A 19,328-nucleotide genomic window follows, 5' to 3' on the forward strand; every position below is an offset into this window, starting at 1 on the left:
TTTCTCACACTTAAAGGGCCAGAACAGACCAAAAATGGCTCAAGAAGAGCTCAAAGCCCCAGAACCTATAGATCTAAGTGATGAAGAAATAGCAAAACTCTCAGACGCACAGTTTAAAGCACTGGTCATCAGGATCCTCACAGAACTGGTTGATTATAGCCACAAATTAGACAAATATATGAAGGCGAAACTAATTGAAATGAATGGAATTGCACAGGACACCAATAGCGATGAAAAGGAAACTGGGACTCAAATCAATGGAGTGGACCAGAAGAAAGCAAATAATGGCCAAACAGAAAAGAGTCAAGAAGCAAGAATTCAAAGAAATGAGGAGAATCTTAGGAACCTCCAGGACATCTTTAAACTCTCCAACATCCGAATTATAGGGGTACCAGAAGGGGGAAAGGCACAGCCACCAGTGGAAAACTTATTTGAACAAATAATAAAGGAGAATTTCCCCAATCCGGCAAAGGAAATAGACTTCCAGGAAATCCAGGAAGCTCAGAGAGTCCCAAAGAAGTTGGACCCAAGAAGGAACACACCAAGGCACATCTTAATTACATTAGCCAAAATTAAAATGAAGGAGAGAATCCTAGAAGCAGCAAGAGCTAAGGGGACAGTCACCTACAAAGGAGTCCCCATCAGACTGTCAGCTGATTTCTCAAAAGAGACCTTACAGGCAAGAAGGGGCTGGAAAGAAATATACCAAGTCATGAAAGCCAAAGACCTACATCCAAGATTGCTCTATCCAGCAAAGCTTTCATTTAGAATGGAAGGGCAGATAAAGTGCTTCTCAGATTAGATCAAGTTCAAGGAGTTCATCATCACCAAGCCCTTATTATATGAAATGTTAAAGGGACTTATCTAAAAAAAAGATAAAAAACATGTACAGTAAAATGACAGCAAACTCACAATTATTAACAACTACAACTAAAACAAAAGCAAAAACAAACTAAGCAAACAACTAGAACAGGAACAGAACCACAGAAATGGAGATCACATGGAGGGTTAGCAACAGGAGAATGGGAGGAGGAGAGAGGGGGGAGAAGGTACAGAAACTAAGTAGCATAGACGGTAGGTAGAAAACAGATGGGGGGGCAAGAATAGCATGGGAAATATAGAATCTAAAGGACTTGAACATGCACACATGGACATAAACTAGGGGGTTAATGGTGGGACAGGGTGTGCAGGGTGGAGGGAAGTGAAGGGGGGTGGAAATGGGACAACAGTAACAGCATAATCAATAAAATATATTTTAAAAAATCAGCAAAGGACTTGAATAGACACTTCCTCAAGGAAAATATATGGATGGCCCATAAAAACAGGAAAAGATGTTTTATATTAGTCGTTCATAAAATGGAAATTAAAACCACAATGAGATACCACTACACACCTGCTAGAATAGCCGAACCTATAAAGACTAACTATATGAAGGAGGTGGAGGACTGGAACCATCATACACTCTGGTAGGAGGGTAAAATGGCACTACCATTTTGGAGAACAGTTTGGTAGTTTCTTAAAATAATAAACACAATTTTTCATATGAGTCAGCCATTCCATTCCTAAGTATTTACCCAGAGAAATGAAAGTACACTCCATAAAAAGATTTGTACACAAATCTTCATAACAGCTTTATCTGTAATAGCCACAAACTAAAAAGTCCAAATGTCTATCAATAGGTAAAATAATAAATTATGGTGTACCCATAAAATGAAGCATTACTCAGCAGTAAAAAGGAATAGACTCTTGATACAACAGTGTCCATGAATCTCAAATAATTATGCTAAACAAAAGCCAGATCAAATATACCTGAATAAAGCACTTAAAGAAATTTGCTGAATACAGCCACAATGGTGTTTAGAAAGAAACTTATAGCTTTTTATGCTATATTGGAAAACAAGAAATATTTAAAATACAGGACTTAAGTTTCCAACTTAAGAAGCTAGAAAAAGATCACAGTAAAACCAAACTAAGTAAAAGGAAGGAAAAAATAAGCAGAAATAAAACAAAACAATAGAGCAAATTAGCAAGGTTGCCAGAGTTGGTTCTCTGGAAATACTGCTATTTAGATTGATGAAGAAAAGGAGAATGTGGTTCCCAATACCAGCAGTGAAAGAATGTATTACTACATGTAACATTACTTACAGACATTTAAAAGACAACAAGACCCTATTACGAACAATTTTATGCCAATAAATTTGGCAAATTAAAAGGACACATTCCTTGGAAAGCAACTTAAAAATGGACTTAAACCGAAACAAAATATGAAGAGCCCTATATTTATTTAAAAAATTAAATCTGTTATCAAATCTGCTCACAAAGAAAACTCCAAGTTCAAATGATTTCAACAGTGAATTCTAGTAAATATTAAGTACACATAGACTCATACATGAAATCAGAATATCAATTTATTAATTTCAAGGAAAAATGAAATTATTACTAGAAGTAGTTTGGTACTAAATACTGCCTGTCTAGGATGATGACGTATTGGATAAGCAACTGGACTCAAGGTTTTAAGCCCCTTCCAGTCTGAACAGTCAAATTCTAAGAGCCTACAGTGTAGATGATGAAGACATTTCCTACTGCTGTGGCATTAGACTATTCAGATAGGACCATGCTGCAGACTTTTTTTGCCTTTCCCCTCTGACTTTCAGAATAACTTTAAACACCATATCTCAGCTCAGGGATTGAAACTGCTGGCTGTCCAGACTGTCCCTTCAGATTTAGCAGGTCTGCAAAAATTAGACTTGGCAGTCTTTGCTCTAACATACCATGATATTAATACTCTGGAATTTACTCCAGATGTATGATGTAGCTTGCTAAATATGATCCAATTTTAACTCCTGGTATGCTCTTTTTGAAAAAGGAGAAAACAGATTTTCAAAGCAAAGTAGATATTTAAGCTTAAAAAAAAAAACTCTCATGAAAGAATCCGCAGACTTTTTAAAAACAAGCCAAGAACTGGATGTGTGCTGGACAGTTTATCTGAGAAAGCTGTTCTCTGGAGATTAGGCCAGAGTGTTTGAAGTGGCAGCAGAAATGGTTCAGTATTGCTCATGAAAGGTCTTATTTTTCATTTAACAGGATTCTTCTGGAAAAGCCTTAGGCAATGCAGCTTAAAAGAGACACTTTAAATCCAGGTGTGTAGACCCTAGATCTGGAGAGATGGTTGATGTATTAAGCTATGGCCTTAATAATAAGTCTGAACTTTGGTAATCTTTGATAATAAAGTGAGTCCTGTCTTAGAGCAATCTGATCTGAAGTTTAATGGCAATAGAAAAATGTTATTGCCTGGCTTACAAAAGCAAAAAATAAGCCTTGATTTTTTTATTACAAAAGGAATACATGTTCACTAATAAAATTTAGAAAATACAAAAGAGCAAAACAAAACGAATAAAAATCACAATGCAATTACATGAGCAATAACTACTATTAACATTTGGAATCATACCACTTTGCTAGTTTCATGCTGCATGTTGAGAATACTCATTTCACCATATCAACAATCCTCAATGACACGATGTTTCACTGCTATGTAAGAACCCATTTGTTGTATGGATATATTATAATTAATCTAATCAACTACTGCGAGGCTATTGAAACATTTAGGTTGTTTTCAATTGTTTTGTTATTAAAAATGCTGTCATAAACATCCTTGCATATAACATTTGGCAGACATTCTTCATGTTCTATTTCCATTGCACAGATTCTTAGAGATCCCTGCTTCTAAAGACATAGACATTTAAAAATACATACCACCAGTTTTTCTCCTGATAAATAAGATGGATCTACAAAGCTTTTTCCTATAATTCTGAAATCTAAAATGCTCAAAAACCAAAAGGATTTCTTTTTAAGCACTTTTGGCACCAAAAGTCACCTACCTGACAGTAACACCTGACCAGAACTGAAGTGAGGCTCTTTATGGTCTTTGTTTATCCAACATAAGCTTTCGACTATGGGATGCTACATTGGACCCCACTGGGAATGTTATATAACATATATATGCCCCACATTACCTTCTTTTAGCACTTCAGAGATGCGATTTTGTTGACCTCTGGATTCCCCCATTTTATTAAAATGAGAAGTCATCTGTTATTGCTATTATTGTCTATCTTTGACTGCTTTAAAGATTTCCTCCTTATCTTTGGTTTTAGCATTTGACTGACTATGATGTATCTCAGTGTGATTTTCTTTGTATTTGTTCTGCCAGTGATTTGCTGAGCTTTTTGGACATATGGGTTGATTTTTTTTCACCAAATGTGGGAAAATTCCAGCCATTATTAGGTTACCCCCATTGCCACTTCTCTCTCCTTGATTCTGGAGCTCCAATAACATATACGCTAGAATTGGTCTTGTGTCAGTCAGGATTATTTCTATTGAACTGTCTTCAAATTTACTGATAACAGTCGAATCCGTGTTAAAAATGCTGTTAATATCTAACAAACTTTTCATTTTATGTGTTTAGTTCTGGAATTAACACTTTGTTTTATTTTATAGTTTCCATTTATCTGCTAAGATTTCCCCACACATTCATTCATTCTGCTGATCTTTTCCTCTAAATCCTTTAGCATATTTCTAATTTCTATTTTAAAGTACCTGACTGCCAATTCCAACATGTGGCTCATCCATAGATCTGCTTCTATTCATGCTTTTTCTCTTGATTTTGAGTTATATTTTCCTTCTTCTTACTATTGATCCTATGATAGTGTGAGCTTTGGCTTTGTTAGACAGAATTTATTTTGACTTTGCCTTTAGTCTTTGGGCAGCCCTTAGTCCTGAAGCACAGTCCTTCTGAAGTTTCAGTGTAAAATATGAGGTGTTTACCAGTTCTCCTATGTGGCCAGATTTGCACTCAAAACAACACTATGCAGCTGCTGAAATGAAATTTCTACTCAGATCTCTGCTCAGTTCTTGAGTTCTGATGCTGCCTCTTGCCTGCTTTCTTGAGGCATTACTGTGAATGTACAATTTTGAAACCTATAAAAAGATTTGAAGCTCCCTCTTCCCTGGCATCCTACTTTCTGAGATTTCCCCCTCAATCTGCACCGCTCTGGTACTGAATTCTGACCGTTGTTTCTTCATCTCAGTTAGAATGCTCCTTTCTGTTTAAGCTCTTTTCCCCCAGTAGTACTCCAAGACAAACTGAGAAGTACCCTAAGGGAAAAGCTGGTTAAATGCTGAGCCCCTCTAGTTTGCTTGCCTTCTCTAAGGTTGCTTGCCTTCTCTAAACAATGTTTTTTAAAAATGTCTTTTTCTAGACCACCAATCCCCAACTCTTTTTGGCACCATGGACTGGTTTCATGGAAGATACAGGTGGAAGTGGAGTAACACAGGACCCAGAGGATGGGGACTGCTGGTCTAGAGCTTATCATTGTTATTGATGGAAAGGCTGACCAGTACAGGCTACCCGGTCATTACTGAAATTCAAACTCTGTATTACATTTCTTCAAGGTTTTTTTGTATTATTCTTGTTCCTATTTCTTTCAGAATTCCAATTACACACATATTTTGCTACCAGAAGATGTTTCACAGTTCACTGATGCTTTATTCATTTCTTTTCACTCTTTTTTCTCTCTGTTTAATTTTGGATAGTTTCTATTGCCATATAGTCAAGTTCACTAATCATTTCTTCTCCAATGTCCATAGTGCTCTTAATCCCATCTAGTGTGTTCTTCATCTCAGACATTGTAGTTTTAATCTCTACTTTTCGATGTTCTGTTGGGTCTTTATAACTTCTGTATCTATATTTAACATATTAAATCTTTCCTCCAGCTTCTAGAACATATGGGGTACAATAATAACTTTTTTTAAAACAGGGAATACTTTGCAATTTTACTTTTTAAGATGTATTTATTTTTAGAGAGGGGGAAGGGAAGGAGCAAGGGAGAGAAACATCAATGTATGGTTGCCTCTAGTGCACCCCCAGCTGAGGACCTGGCCCACAACCCAGGCATGTGCCCTGACTAGAATCGAACCGGTGACCCTTGGTTCACAAGCTGGTACTCAATCCACTGAGCCACACCAGCCACGGCATATAATAACTATTTCAATGTTCTTCTCAACTAATTTTATCATCTATGCTATTTCTTAGTCTGTTTCGACCAACTGATTTTTTAAAAAGACTATTTCTTAGAGCAGTTTTAGGAAGTATAGAGATATTATATATATCCTCCGCTGCCACATATGTGCAGCTTCCCTCATTATCAATACCCCCCTCCAGAGTGGTACACTTGTTACAACTGATGACATATTATCCCGATGCATCATTGTCACCCACAGCCCACGGTTTCCATTAGAGTTCACTTTTGGCATTACATTCCATGGTCTGGACAAATGTACAATGACATATATCCACCACCACAGCATCATACGGAGTATTTGTACTGCCCTAAAACCCCTCTGGGTTTCATGTATTCATCCTTCTCTTCCTCCCCCACCCCCGGCCCCACAACCACTGATCATTTTACTGGCTCCATACTTTTGCCTTTTCCAGAATGTCATATAGTTGATTTTTCTCTCCTTTTTATGACTTGCATTTTCCTGCTTTCTTGTATGCCTTATAACATTTTATCAAATGCTAGACATAGTGATTTTTACTTTGTTGGGTCAAATATATTTCTAGTCCTTAACACATTCTTGGACTTTGTTCTGGGATGTGGTCAAAATACTTAGAAATGTGATGTTTTCAGGTTTTGCTTTTAAGCTTTGGTAGGTGGGATAAAAACAGCAGTTAGTCTAGGGTTAACTTTTGCCCTAATACTGAGGTCAAGACTTAGTACTCTCAATGCTGCCCTGTGAATTTTGAAGCTTTCCAGGATGGTATTTTTCCTCACTCTGTGTGAATTTGGGGCACTGCTACTCTTGATGTTTTGGGGTGCTTCTTTTTCTGTCCCTACACAGTTTCCTCACATGCGTGAGGGGGTTAATATGCAACTTTATACTCAAAGCTGCCATCAGCACGCCTCTGGAGCATTCTGTGTGTGGCTCTCTCCCGTCCAATACTGCCCTGTGAACTCCAGCCACCTTGCCTTCCCTGGATGCCCAGCTCTGTCTCCTCTACTCAGGGAGCCTGGTAAGTTCTGCCTCAGTTCCCCCTCCTTGCACCATGGCTTGGAAACTTTTTTGCAGCAGTAATTCAGGGTTACTTCCAGGTTTACATAATTTGTTTCTTGTTTCTCAGGAGTCACTCTCCTTCACTGTTTGAGGTCCAATGTCTTAAGAACCATTGTTTTATATAATTTGTCCACTCTTCCTCACCAAGAAACTTCAAATGCATCCTCTTAGAAATGGAAGACCCTGTAATGCTATTTTAAAAAATATAAAAATTCTGAGTTTTAAAACATATCTAGCTGAAGGATTTGTATAAGGGATGGTGAACTTTACAAATATATATTCCCATTAGTAGTGCATTAAAGTGTCTGTACCCTCATATCCTTATCAATATAAATGCATATGTATTCTTAATGTATGATAGTTTAATAGTGTTTTTAAAATTTGTCAGTTATTTAAGAAGCAAAAAAATGGCACCATATGCTGTTTTAACCCATATACCTTTGATTACAGGTAAAGTTAAATTTTTTTTATTTTGTATTATTTTAAAAAAATATTTTATTCATTTATTTTTTAGAGAGAGGGAAAGGGAGGGAGAAAGAGGGGAAGAGAAACATCAGTGTGTGGTTGCCTCTCATGTGTCCCCTACTGGGGACCTGGCCTGCAACCCAGGCCTGTGCCCTAACTGGGAATCGAACCAGCGACCCTTTGTTTCACAGACCAGCACTTAATCCACTGAGCTACACCAGCCAGGGCAAGTTAAACATTTTTAAAAACTTAATTGGATGATGGTCTTTTTAAAAATGCCCTTTGCCCATATTTCTATCAAAGATTCTGTTCTACATAAAGACCAACTGGAAACACTTTCTGGGTAACTACTGTCATCCTTAGTCTCTTGGACACAAGCCCTGTCTGAATCCCAGGGAAGTGCACACATTACCGAAGGTTAAGAATCTGATTGCTACATTGCTCTGGCAAATTGGGGAAGACTTGCCTGGTAATAGCGATGTTGCTATTTTACTTATTGTCCACAACTACAACGCATCATATCAATCCCTTGTTTTCAACCCTTCCTATTTTCAACTGAAGAATACAAATTAAACTCTGCCAGAGTCTCACAGGCTGTTCAGCACCTGGCCTTGCCTGCCTCTTCACCTTTATCCCTTGCCGTGTTCCCCTTTAATTGCTGTGTTCCATCTGCTGATCTTTCTTCAGTTCCTGGAACAGGTTACTCACTTCCCTCTTCAGTTCCTTTGAGCTTACAGTTCTTCCCAAGGCTACTACCTTCTTTCTTTCAGATCTTAGCTTAAACGTCAACTCTGCAGACAGATATTCCTTACCACCCAGTCCAAAGTAGGTTTCTCCTCATGTTTCTTCCCGTAAAATTCTCTTCTTTCCCTTCATGGCATGTATATACCTATTACAATTTGAAATTATGATTGTTTGTTTATTAGTGTCTAGCTTTCTTACTAGATGGCAAGCTATACGATGGTGGGAACTATATTTTTATTTTGTTCACCAATGTATACTTAGTAACAAGAATAGTATTCAGCCCAAAGTAGGTATACGTTAAATATCAGCTGAAGTAATGAATCTCTTAACAGTAAAGTATAATAAGATTATTGGAAAATGGACAAAAGACTTCTTAAAAACTTTTATTTATGTTAGAATCATTCATTATCTCCCTGTACTTGTGAGATATATTAATCTTCATTTATTCTGTAAGTTTAATTTAGAAGTTATTCTTTTGAAAAATGTTGCTATCACCCCAAACTGAAATCTCATTTTTTAACATTAATTTCAATCTAACATATTTGTAATAGGGAGCTAATATTCTTTTAAAATGGACAAATAAGAATGAGGCATTAATACTAGTGTTCCTATTTCATTGAACAGCATATAAAACAAATCTCCAATTTACAGTGGGAATCCAAAATAAATAAGCAATGTACAATGGATAACAGAAACTTATGACCAGTGAGCATAAATAAATGTCATTTACTTAACAGTTTTCTGGAAGTTGCAAATACTTCCTTCTAACATTTTAAATAAATTTACCACAAATAAAAACATCTTCTTAGACAACTCTAAAAACAAAGAAAGAAAAACCATTCTAAGTACCAGGGAAAAAATATCAGCTTATTTCATTTCATTACCTCTTTGTGATTAGTAAGGGATGAGCAGGCCTGTATGTTTATTCCCACTCTCCACCTTCCTCAGATATGCACCTCTCATTGCAAAAACAGAAAACTCTGATACTTGATTAATGTACTTGGCTCTCTACTCATAAGGAATGGTTTATCCAAGAAAAGATATCAAGCAATATGTTATACAAAAACTTTCTAATGAGTCTCTAATGCTCTTGTTTCTTGAGGTTTACAAGGAATAACAACTTGGATGTTTCTGATACATAATAATGTGGTAGTTTATTATCAGCTCTCAAGAACTCTAAGCCTTGTTGATACTATAATAACATTAAGACTAAGAACTAGTAAATCTTCAAGATGTCTTTGAATTTATATCAAGTTGACTGTTGACTAAGAATTATTATTTTTAAATTGAATAGCAAGTTAATATCTTTTAATGTTAATCAGTAGCAATAAAGATGGCTTTTGCTACCATCTTCATTACTTTACAAATTGAATAAAGTCATAATCGAAGATTAAATTATAGTATATTATATTATTGAAATAACATCTGTTGAGAAAACAGAATGATAGGTTTGTCAGTTGAAATGAGTTACTCCAATGTATTTCATCTGTGGGTAACATGTAGAGAAAGCAAAACAGAAGAGCATGGAGACTTGCAAGGTCTATTCTGTGGACCTACATTTCAGACTGAGTTGCTCTAAACCTGAGCGGGGGAGAGGAGGTAAGCAAAGAATGAAATGAACCATTTTTTTCCTGTTTATAAAGAAGAAAAAAATGCTTATTCCAGAGGAAAGCAGGCTTTCTGGGGGAATAACTCCCATCACATCTGTGCAAACCTGTTGGAAGGCACCCAATATGTCAGAGTTATTGGTTATGCATATTTATCAGCTGTGAAAAACGGAAGTGAGAGAAGGATTTTATCCACCAAAACCCCAGTTTTGAGGTTAACTGTTGCATCCTGTTGAGTTAGAAGCAGAAACTAAAGAAGTATAAGTCACTTAGTGTAAGTCCTGGAAAAGGATAATCATAAATCTTGGAAAAGGATAAAACAAAAAGCTACCTGATAGAAGGATCACACTACAAAGGCAGTGAGAAGCATTAAATGCACTCAGTATCTTCTAGGGGTAGACAGCAATAGGTGAAAGCTGACTGGCAGTCTCAGCTTGGTTTTAGAGTCACTGGGGCCCTCATGCCTGTCTCTTCACCCATATAAAGGCTAGGAACTTAACCAGGGCTCATGGTCAATAGATTTTCAAAGGAAGTTAAGAGAGCAAAGTACTTTTGTGAAATAAAATTTAATAAGAGCTATCACTTTCATTTGATTTAACATTTTTAGATTAAAAATATGAATGGCTCGCACAATGGTAAGAAATTTTAATTAATTAGCAGTAGCCAATATGGTGTGGATGGATTTTAAAAATCAGCTCTACCATATTTCAATACAGCCAGAATGCTAAAAATAGAACAGGCTGGAGGCAGGAAAACTGGGGGTGAAGATGGTCCTAGAAACTTCAGTTCAAATATTGGCCATGCCTCTCTGAGCTACACACAGTTCCTTCCACTGTAAAACAGGGACTATATCACCCTTGAAAGTTGTGAAAATTAGCATAAACACCTCTCAAGCAGATATTTGATAAATTTCACCTCCTCTTTCCTTCTGTTACCAACCTACTACATCTTTTTATAAAAAACAAGTGAGACAGACAGCTAGAGGAAATGTAAGAAATCCAAAATAGTTCTCATTCTAGCTTGCTTCATTATTAGACAGTATCAAACATGAGATTTTTTCAAGAGGCTCTGATTAGATCCTCTTGTCTTTTTAGGAAACTGGAGTTTCCTAAAGAATGCAAAGATTGACTCATTTCTCCTGCCCTTAACAATGGGAAGGCCTCCGAGATAAAGCTGCCTTTGACATCTACAAACAATTTCAAAATAATTTCCCTTTTCTAGATTATTTGAGAGAAGGCAGTAGAAAAGACAATGAAATACGTTATTGTCTCTCTTCACTTTAGGACTGTGGGGATATGGGAACAGGGCAACCAATGTAGTATAAATGACTTCAAAATTTAACATCAATTCATGAAACAATTCTGAGCAAAATATGGAATAGAAAAGAACCTCTGTCTATACATAATATGAAGCTTTCACACAAAAAACCTACAGTTAACATTATACTCAGTGATAAAAAATTAAATACTTTCCCCAGAAGATTAGTAATAAGACAAGAATGTCTATTCTAACCATTCCTATTCAACATTGTACTGGAGGCCAATGCAATAACAGAAGAAAAAGCAATAAAAGGCATAAGACTGGTAAAGAAGAAATAAAAGTCATTATTTGCGGATGATATGATTGTCTACTTAGAAAATAGCAATGAATCTATAAAAAGTAATAGACTAATAAGTAAGGCACTAGTTACTGGATCCAAGGTCAATACATGAAACTACATTATATCTCTACAATCTAGCAATGAACAATTAGAAATTGAAATATAAAACAGTAAAATATACAATAGTATCAAAGTCATTAAATACTTAAAAATAAATCTTACAAGACATATATAAATTTATATGCCAAAGCTACAAAATACTAATGAAATAAATATTTAGCTCAGAGAGCTAAATAAATTGGGAGATATGTTAATGAATTGGAAGACTCAATATTATTAAGATGTCAACTTTCCACAAACTGATCTACATATTCGACACAATCTCAATAAAATCCCAGCATGATTTTTTTCTAGAAATTGACAAATTGATTTTAAAATTACATGGAAAAACAGAGGAAGTAGAATAGTCAAATGTCAGGAAGAAGAACAAAGTTAGGGGATTCACATTACCTGATATCCAGATTTCGGGTTAATAAAGCTACATTGTTGAAGAAAGAATAGACATATAGAGCAATGAAATAGAATAGAAAGTCTAGAAGGCAACCCATGCATACACAGTCAATTGATTTTTTGACAAAGGTAAAAGGGCAATTCAATGTATACCCACATGCAAATGAACGGACTTCAAACCTTATCTCACACCCTATTAAAAATAAGCTCCAAATGGATCAGTGGTTGCCAGGGGTTGAAGGTGTGAGGAGAGGTTGACTGTAAAGAAATATAGGGAACTTCTGAGGGGCAGTAATCATACTGCTCTAAATCTTGATTGTAATGGTGGCTGTCAAAACTAGCAGAAAGGGAATTTGGCTATATAAATTATGTATTAAAACATATAATTACATATATAACATGCAATTGTATTTTTTTAAAAACGAAAAAAGTATATTTTAACCTCTCAGGACTATCTAGGAAAAAATCTAAACAGTAATATGTAGGCCACAGTATGCATGTAATCAAAAGCTGTTTATGCATAGGATATAACTGAGAGAGGAAAAAACCTGCAGTGCACAAGATGTAATGCCTTAAGTATCTGTATAAATAAAGGTTCCCCATCTGTATTTGGTTTCAGCTTGGAAAGATGTTGGAAACACAGGACCCATCTTTCCTTCTCTAAATGCAAAGAAAAAAGCATTTTAGATGTATAGTTAACAAAATTTTCAATCTGGAAACCATATTAAACATCTTTACCTTTATGTTCTGCAGACATTCCTAAGTTCAACAGTGAATTCTCTTGTTTGATGTTTGTGCTCATCTTAAACACATCTCAAGTATGTACTCTTTTGTCCACCCCAATTTCTACCATTCTAGAACAAGTTGCCACTTCTCTCCTCTAAATTACTTCAATATTCTTGGTTACCCTATTTCATTCTTGCTTCCCTTTCAATTCTGCAGTTTTTTTAAAAAAAAATACTACTTTGAAAAAAAACTTACTGTGATCAGGTCATATCATTCCTTCTTCAAAACCCTTCGGTGTTTTCCCTATTTCTTTAATAAACAAAAACAATTAATGTGCTCCCTGTTTATCTCACCAGCAGCACTTCATACTACTGTCTTTCAGCCTCTGGATTCAGTCACTCTCCATGTCTGTTCCACGTTCTTTCCACTTCACAGTAGAGAAGCTATGTTTGTTCCCTCTGCGTGTAACACTCCTTCTCCTGCCTACCCTTACCCTTCAACTTCTCTAGCTTACTTCTTTTTTTCTTCAGGGGCAGCTAGCACGGCCTATTTGAGGAAAACTTCTAGGATCTCCCATGCCTACATCAGATCTATCAGTTATCTGCTCTTACAGTATATTCATCTGTAAGTACTTGTGATAAAATTTTTTTTAATTTGATTTTGTCCCCGGTTCCTGTCACATAGTTCCTAAAACTATTCAGCTCTAGGTAATAAGAGTGCCTTTTCATGGTAATGAGATTATGGGTGTCTAGGGACCCTAACATAGCTTCAGAAGGCAGCTAGCTGGTCACCAGAAAGATCAGGCCATAAAAATTCCACCCTGACCCATCCTCCCCACCCCCCACCTTTAGGGAGGGGAGAGGGCTAGAAATTGAGTTAATCACCAATGGCCAATGATTTAATCAATTATGACCACATAATAAAACTTCCATAACCCCCCTAAATGAGGTTCAGGGAGCTTCTGGGCTGGTGATCACACTGATAGACTAAGAAGGTAGTGTGCTGGGGGAGGTGATAGAAGTGCCTTCTCCCCCCCACCTCACTCTACCCATTTGTCCCATCTTGCTATTTCTGCGTCGTATCCTTTATAATAAACAGGTCATTGTAGAGTGTTTTCCTAAGTGCTATGAGTCATTCTAGTGAATTACTGAATCTGGGCAAGGGATGGGGCATCACAGGAATCCCCAAATTTGCCCAGTCAGACCTGAATGTGGGTAACCTGGACACCCGCTCTGGGCCTGGAGTCTGAAGTGAGGGCAGTGTAACAGCAATGAACTCTTACACCTGGGGAGTCGGATGCTAACTTCTGGTACGTAGCGACAGAACTGAATCGACAGAATTAGTGTCAGAAAGAACTTGAGAATACTTACCAAACACCTGTTTTTAATTTCATTCGTTATGAACTCTACAAGGCAAATGTCTTGTCTACTACTGTACGCCCAACACCTAGCACAGTGCCCGACACAAAGCTCCATATCGAATGGGTGGGTAAATCAATGAGTGCCTGGCACTGGAGGAGAGAAATTCCGAACTGTCATCTCGGAGAAACTAGGTAAGGGGGTTTTCTTGGATCTGCCTCTGATGCAACACTGAAAGCTGATAAAACAAAGACCAAAAAACAGTCTAACTCTTCACTGTGTGATATGAAGGATGACTACAGGATAGGGCAGCACCCAGGGAAGAATGGGAAACAGCACATGTGACAGCACTTATCACTTTGAAGAGGAAGTAAACTGAGAACAGCACAGTGATGAAGTTGTAGCCCTAGTAACCACTCCTCCTCCACACTGGGCCCCTCCTGTTGTCAAGTCCTGGTCTCCCAAAAGCTATTAAGCAGTAGAGTTCAAACTCTGCTCTACTGCCTGCTTAAGAAGAAAAAAAAAAAAGAAAGCACATAAAATGAATAAAACTGTATCTAGTCTACTTGTCAGACTCCAAGGGCAATGAAAATTCCTCATATGAACACTGCTGCATCAAGTTCTTTCAAGTTCCCCAGCTGAGAAAACCATGCACGGAGCACCTGTGTATGTACCTTGTCCACAAGCCCTACTTAAAAGTGATAACTCTGCATGCTCTGGCCCCTAGCTACTCATTAGTACCATAGCATTTGGACTTGTTGACCTCTTACTTTGTCAAGGGATCTTAAGCAAGCTGATGTGTGCACATCTCTCTGTTCAAATAGATCTCAAGCTTTGTGAAGGGCAGAAATGCCTTCTGTTGCTCCCAAATCTGTTTTTCAGTGCTGGACACAGAGGAGAACCTCTCCTCCTCTAAGTAGGATTGAATATTCATTGCACTAGATACCTATCAAGCAAATTGTTGAACCCTATAGGACCTGAAAAAAATGAGGCCAGGCCTGCAAGACATTTGTAAGAAAAGACCATCACCATTTTACCATGAAAATAAGTCTTACCTGTGATGGAGTTATTCTTCCCTTTTTGATTTCAGAGGAATTTTCAGTTAGTTTTCCTACTTTGTTGCTTGAGCTGCATTTGTAGCATGTCCATCTTGTTTGCCCTTCGATTTCTGTGGTGCACTCTTTGTTTTGCAGACAGAATGAGTGATACAAATGGCCACAGCTGCAAAATGAAAGCAATCAATTGGCACTTTTCATGATCACAAAACCCATAAACATAAGTTATGTTGGAGTGTATTTATAAGTGATAAAGATTTCTGACATGCTGAAATGCACCAATGGTTGTGTAGGTTAAGAATAAGAAGGGGAAGAAACTTGTTGCTGAAAGTCAGACTCACATATTTGTATACTTAAGCTGTTAGGAAGAACAGAATCACAGTTCTCTGACTACAAACCACCTGGAGGATGAGTTAAACTTCTATTCATTTCTCAAACTATACTTTTAGACAGTTTGAAAGGAAGTCAATTGGGGAAAATCATAATTATATAAGTAGCTGGATAATAACACAAGTGGTCTGCCTCATCAAATTCAACACAAAAGCTGTAATTTGATTAAGCAACAAAAACATCAGTGCTACAAAAAATTCTTACCCTGTTCCTGTAAAAAATTCCCTATTGATTACATTAAGTTAACAAGCGAGCCTCCTCCCGTGAGTGTGGAATGTAACTGTCATCTTTTTTGATTCCCCCTCATCTCTCCACACTGCCATGCTGGGCTGCCTTGGAAGTCAAGCCTGTTCTCTTCTGCAGTTTTTATAGTCTTTCTCTCTCTATATATAACCTTTCCCTTCTATAGTCTTTCTCCTCTATATTCTTCTTTTCTACAGCTACCCTTGCTCTCCTTAGTGTTTTGTTCCAGTTCCATAGTTTTAAAATACCACCTACATGCCAGTAAATGTTCAATTTATATCTTCAGCCCAGACTTCTCTCCTAAATCCCATCCACCTGTCTCCACAAGAACTCTCCTTAGGATATATTCATGGACTTAAATTTAACATGTCCAAAATTCTTGATTTTCACCCCAATCCACCCACATTGCATGCTCTCATCTAATCTTCCATGTCTCAATAAACAACAACTACGAATATCTCAATAAACGACAATAAATGAAACTGTGGCCAGTTTCCCAGGCCAAACACTTCGGAGTCATCCTTGACTATTCTCTTTCTCTCACACCTCACATCCAATCAAGAAACAAATCTTGTCCGCTCTACCTTCAGAACATGTCCAGAATCCCACCATGTTTTACTTCATCATTACTACCTTGAGCTGTCCCTCACTTGGACTACTGTAATAGCCTAACTGATCATTCTACTTCTACCCTTGTCTTTCTATAGTCCATTCTCAACACACGAAGTGATCCTTAAGACATGGGTCAAATAGCATCGATCCTATTTTCAAAATCTTCCAATGTGTTCTCATCTCAGAGCAAAAGTTTAATTCTTTTTTCTTTTATCCTCACCCAAGAACATTTTTTCATTCTCTCTATTTCAAAAATAGAGAGAGAGAGAAAGGGAAGGAGGGAGATAAGGAGAGAGAGAAACACCTATTGGTTTGTCTTCTGTACATGCACCCTGACTGGGGATTGAACACACAACCTAGGTATGTGTCCTGACTGGAAATTGAACCCGTATCCTCTTATGTATGGGATGATGTTCCAATCAACTGAGCCAGGGCTGAAGGTTTAATTCTTTATAATCACACAGTTCCTACCTAATTTTCCCTCTTCCTCTGAAGACAGCTCTTATCACTATTCCTTTCCTTCACTCTGCTCAGGCAGCACTCACCTGCTCAGGCAGCACTCACCTGCTCAGGCAGCACTCACCTGCTCATTCACTACTTCTTCAATAAGCCCAGATGTGCCTGCCTCCTGTTTTCTGCACTTCCTGACCCTCCACCTGAGGCATTCTCCCTGAGGCTGCACCACCCCTTCCTTTAGGGCTCTGATCAAATGTCACTTAAACAGTGACATGTTCCCTAATTACTCTTTAAAAATTGGTAGCTCCAAATATTTTCTTTCCTTTATACTATGTTTTATTTAGTTCACGGTAATTATTAATTATATATTTATTAACAATTTTTAAATTTCTCTTCATAAGTCACCTTAACAGTGAGGCTCTCTATATAAAATATCTTTATATTACTACTCTATATAAAATATCTTTCTCCCTGTAAATGCTCTATGTCTCACTTAACATGTTTTATTTTTTTCCATAGTAGTTGCTGCCCTGTGTTCTACTTGTCTGCCCTTGCCACTGGAATGTGAACTCCATGAAAGCAGATCCTTTATTTCATTAATACTGTACCCTATCCCCTTAAGCAGCTCCTGGCATACAGCAGGTGCTCTTTGTGTGATGAAAACTACTTCCCTTTCCTACCACCCAATCTACCCCCTTCTTTGTCTGTAAGGACAGCAGCTAACACATAGTGTTAGCTTACTATATGTCACCATGATACAAGTGCCTTACAGGAATGATTTCATTTAATTTTCACAAAACCCTAGGAAGCAGTATCATTATCATCCCAGTTTACAGATGAGAAAACTAAGATGTAAAAAGATTAAGTTATTTGTCAAAGTCTCACAGCTAGTAAGTAAAAAAGTTAAGATTTGAACTCAAGAAGGTTGGTTACAGGGTTTATCTTATATTGACTCTATCCATGTATTCTAGGTGGGCTGTCTTTGCTCTTGAGATCAAACCTTTCACTTTAATACTAGGTTTCTTCTCTCTTTGCACTGTGGCTTTAAATATCATTTATATGCGCCCTGGCTAGTGTGGCTCAGGGGATTGAGTGCCGGCCTGCAAATAAAAAGATTGCCAGTTCAGTTCCCAGTCAGTGCACATGGCTGGGGTGCTGGCTGGGTCCCAGTAAGGGGTGTGTGAGAGGCACTCACACACTGATGTTTCTTTCATTCTCTTTCTCCTTCCCTTTCCTCTCTCTAAAGATAAATCAATAAAATCTTAAAATATATCATTTACATGTTGTCAGTTTCTAAATTTATATTTCCAGGACGTCTCCAGGTTTCTGACCAGAAAAACTGTCTACCTGACATCCCTGCTTGGATGTCTACTAGCCATCTTAAACCTAACATCTCCAAGATAGAACTCTTGATTTCTCCAGCTCCTGACACCTGCTCTCCTTCATCTTAGACAATGGTACCTTATTTATCCAGTTGTTCAGGCAACTCATCACACACTATATCTTATACACCAGCAAGTTAGCTCTACCTGTAAAATATATTCTGAGCCTTTACATTTACCTCTCTCATTCTGCTCAAAGTATCACTTCTTTAAAGAAGTTTTTATTATGTTGTCTTAAAATAGCATGCTCACCCCGAACACTTCATCACTTCATCCTTTTGTCTCCTTATCTGTGCTTTATTTTTCCTCATAGCTCTTATTATTCTGTATTTATTTACTGCCCGATCACCCTAACACCCATTCCTCTTGACTCCCATGCAGAATGTAAGGTCTATAGGAGCTTTGTCTGTTGCTAAAATGATCAACTGAGGCTGTGTATCACATGTATTCCTACCTGGTAAATCCACACATGTATACCCCCGCACACCATACATGTAAAATTTCCTTCTCTCTTACCTAAAGACAATAATTTCATCAGCCATTTCTTGGCGTCTCTTGTACTGCTGCAAACATATAGAACAGTAATCCTGCTTGGGATTCAGTCCCCTGGCAACTGATGCTCTCAGGTTACACAGTGACCAATGGAGATCTTGGTTTAGAAGGCTAGTAGTTGTTTCCAGCAGGGTCTAGGAAAGACCAAAACAAAAAACAAACAGGAAACGGTTTATAAAATGAAAGAGACAGAGGGAATGAACAGGAAATAACAGTTGTTTAGTTTTCAACCTCAAACGACTGAAATTAAAATACACTATGAAGGCTTGAAATTAAACCATCATAAAAAAACTTCAAATTAAGTGGTTAACTTTAATGTTCAGAGTTAATGACCAGTACAGACATTAAGGTTCTGAATGCAATTATTAAAAGGCCGCTACTGGTTTCTACTGAGAAATGTATGCTTAGCCATTCTGTGGCTTAATTCAACACTGATGACTTTCAAATGATTAGATAAACCCAAATCTATTTATTTATTACATGTATAAAGTAAGTTCTCTCTGAATGGCTTGAAG

General features: G+C 37.3%; 1 protein-coding gene across 3 annotated transcripts in view; it reads right to left on the bottom strand.

Moving 5' to 3' along the window:
• VPS8 (VPS8 subunit of CORVET complex) overlaps positions 1–19,328 on the bottom strand; it is a 250,078-nt gene that overhangs the window by 52,107 nt on the left and 178,643 nt on the right. For all 3 annotated transcript variants that reach the window (XM_053657638.1, XM_053657637.1, XM_053657639.1), the window contains exons 42-43: positions 18,778–18,947; positions 15,179–15,344 (exon numbers count right to left, since the gene is read on the bottom strand). In XM_053657638.1, the coding sequence (XP_053513613.1) occupies positions 15,179–15,344; positions 18,778–18,947 (336 nt within the window). The remainder of the gene's footprint in view (positions 1–15,178; positions 15,345–18,777; positions 18,948–19,328) is intronic.

The sequence above is a fragment of the Artibeus jamaicensis genome, unplaced genomic scaffold (genome assembly GCF_021234435.1).
Source record: "Artibeus jamaicensis isolate MK-2021 breed Jamaican fruit bat unplaced genomic scaffold, CSHL_Jam_final scaffold_474, whole genome shotgun sequence".
NCBI lineage: Eukaryota > Metazoa > Chordata > Mammalia > Chiroptera > Phyllostomidae > Artibeus > Artibeus jamaicensis.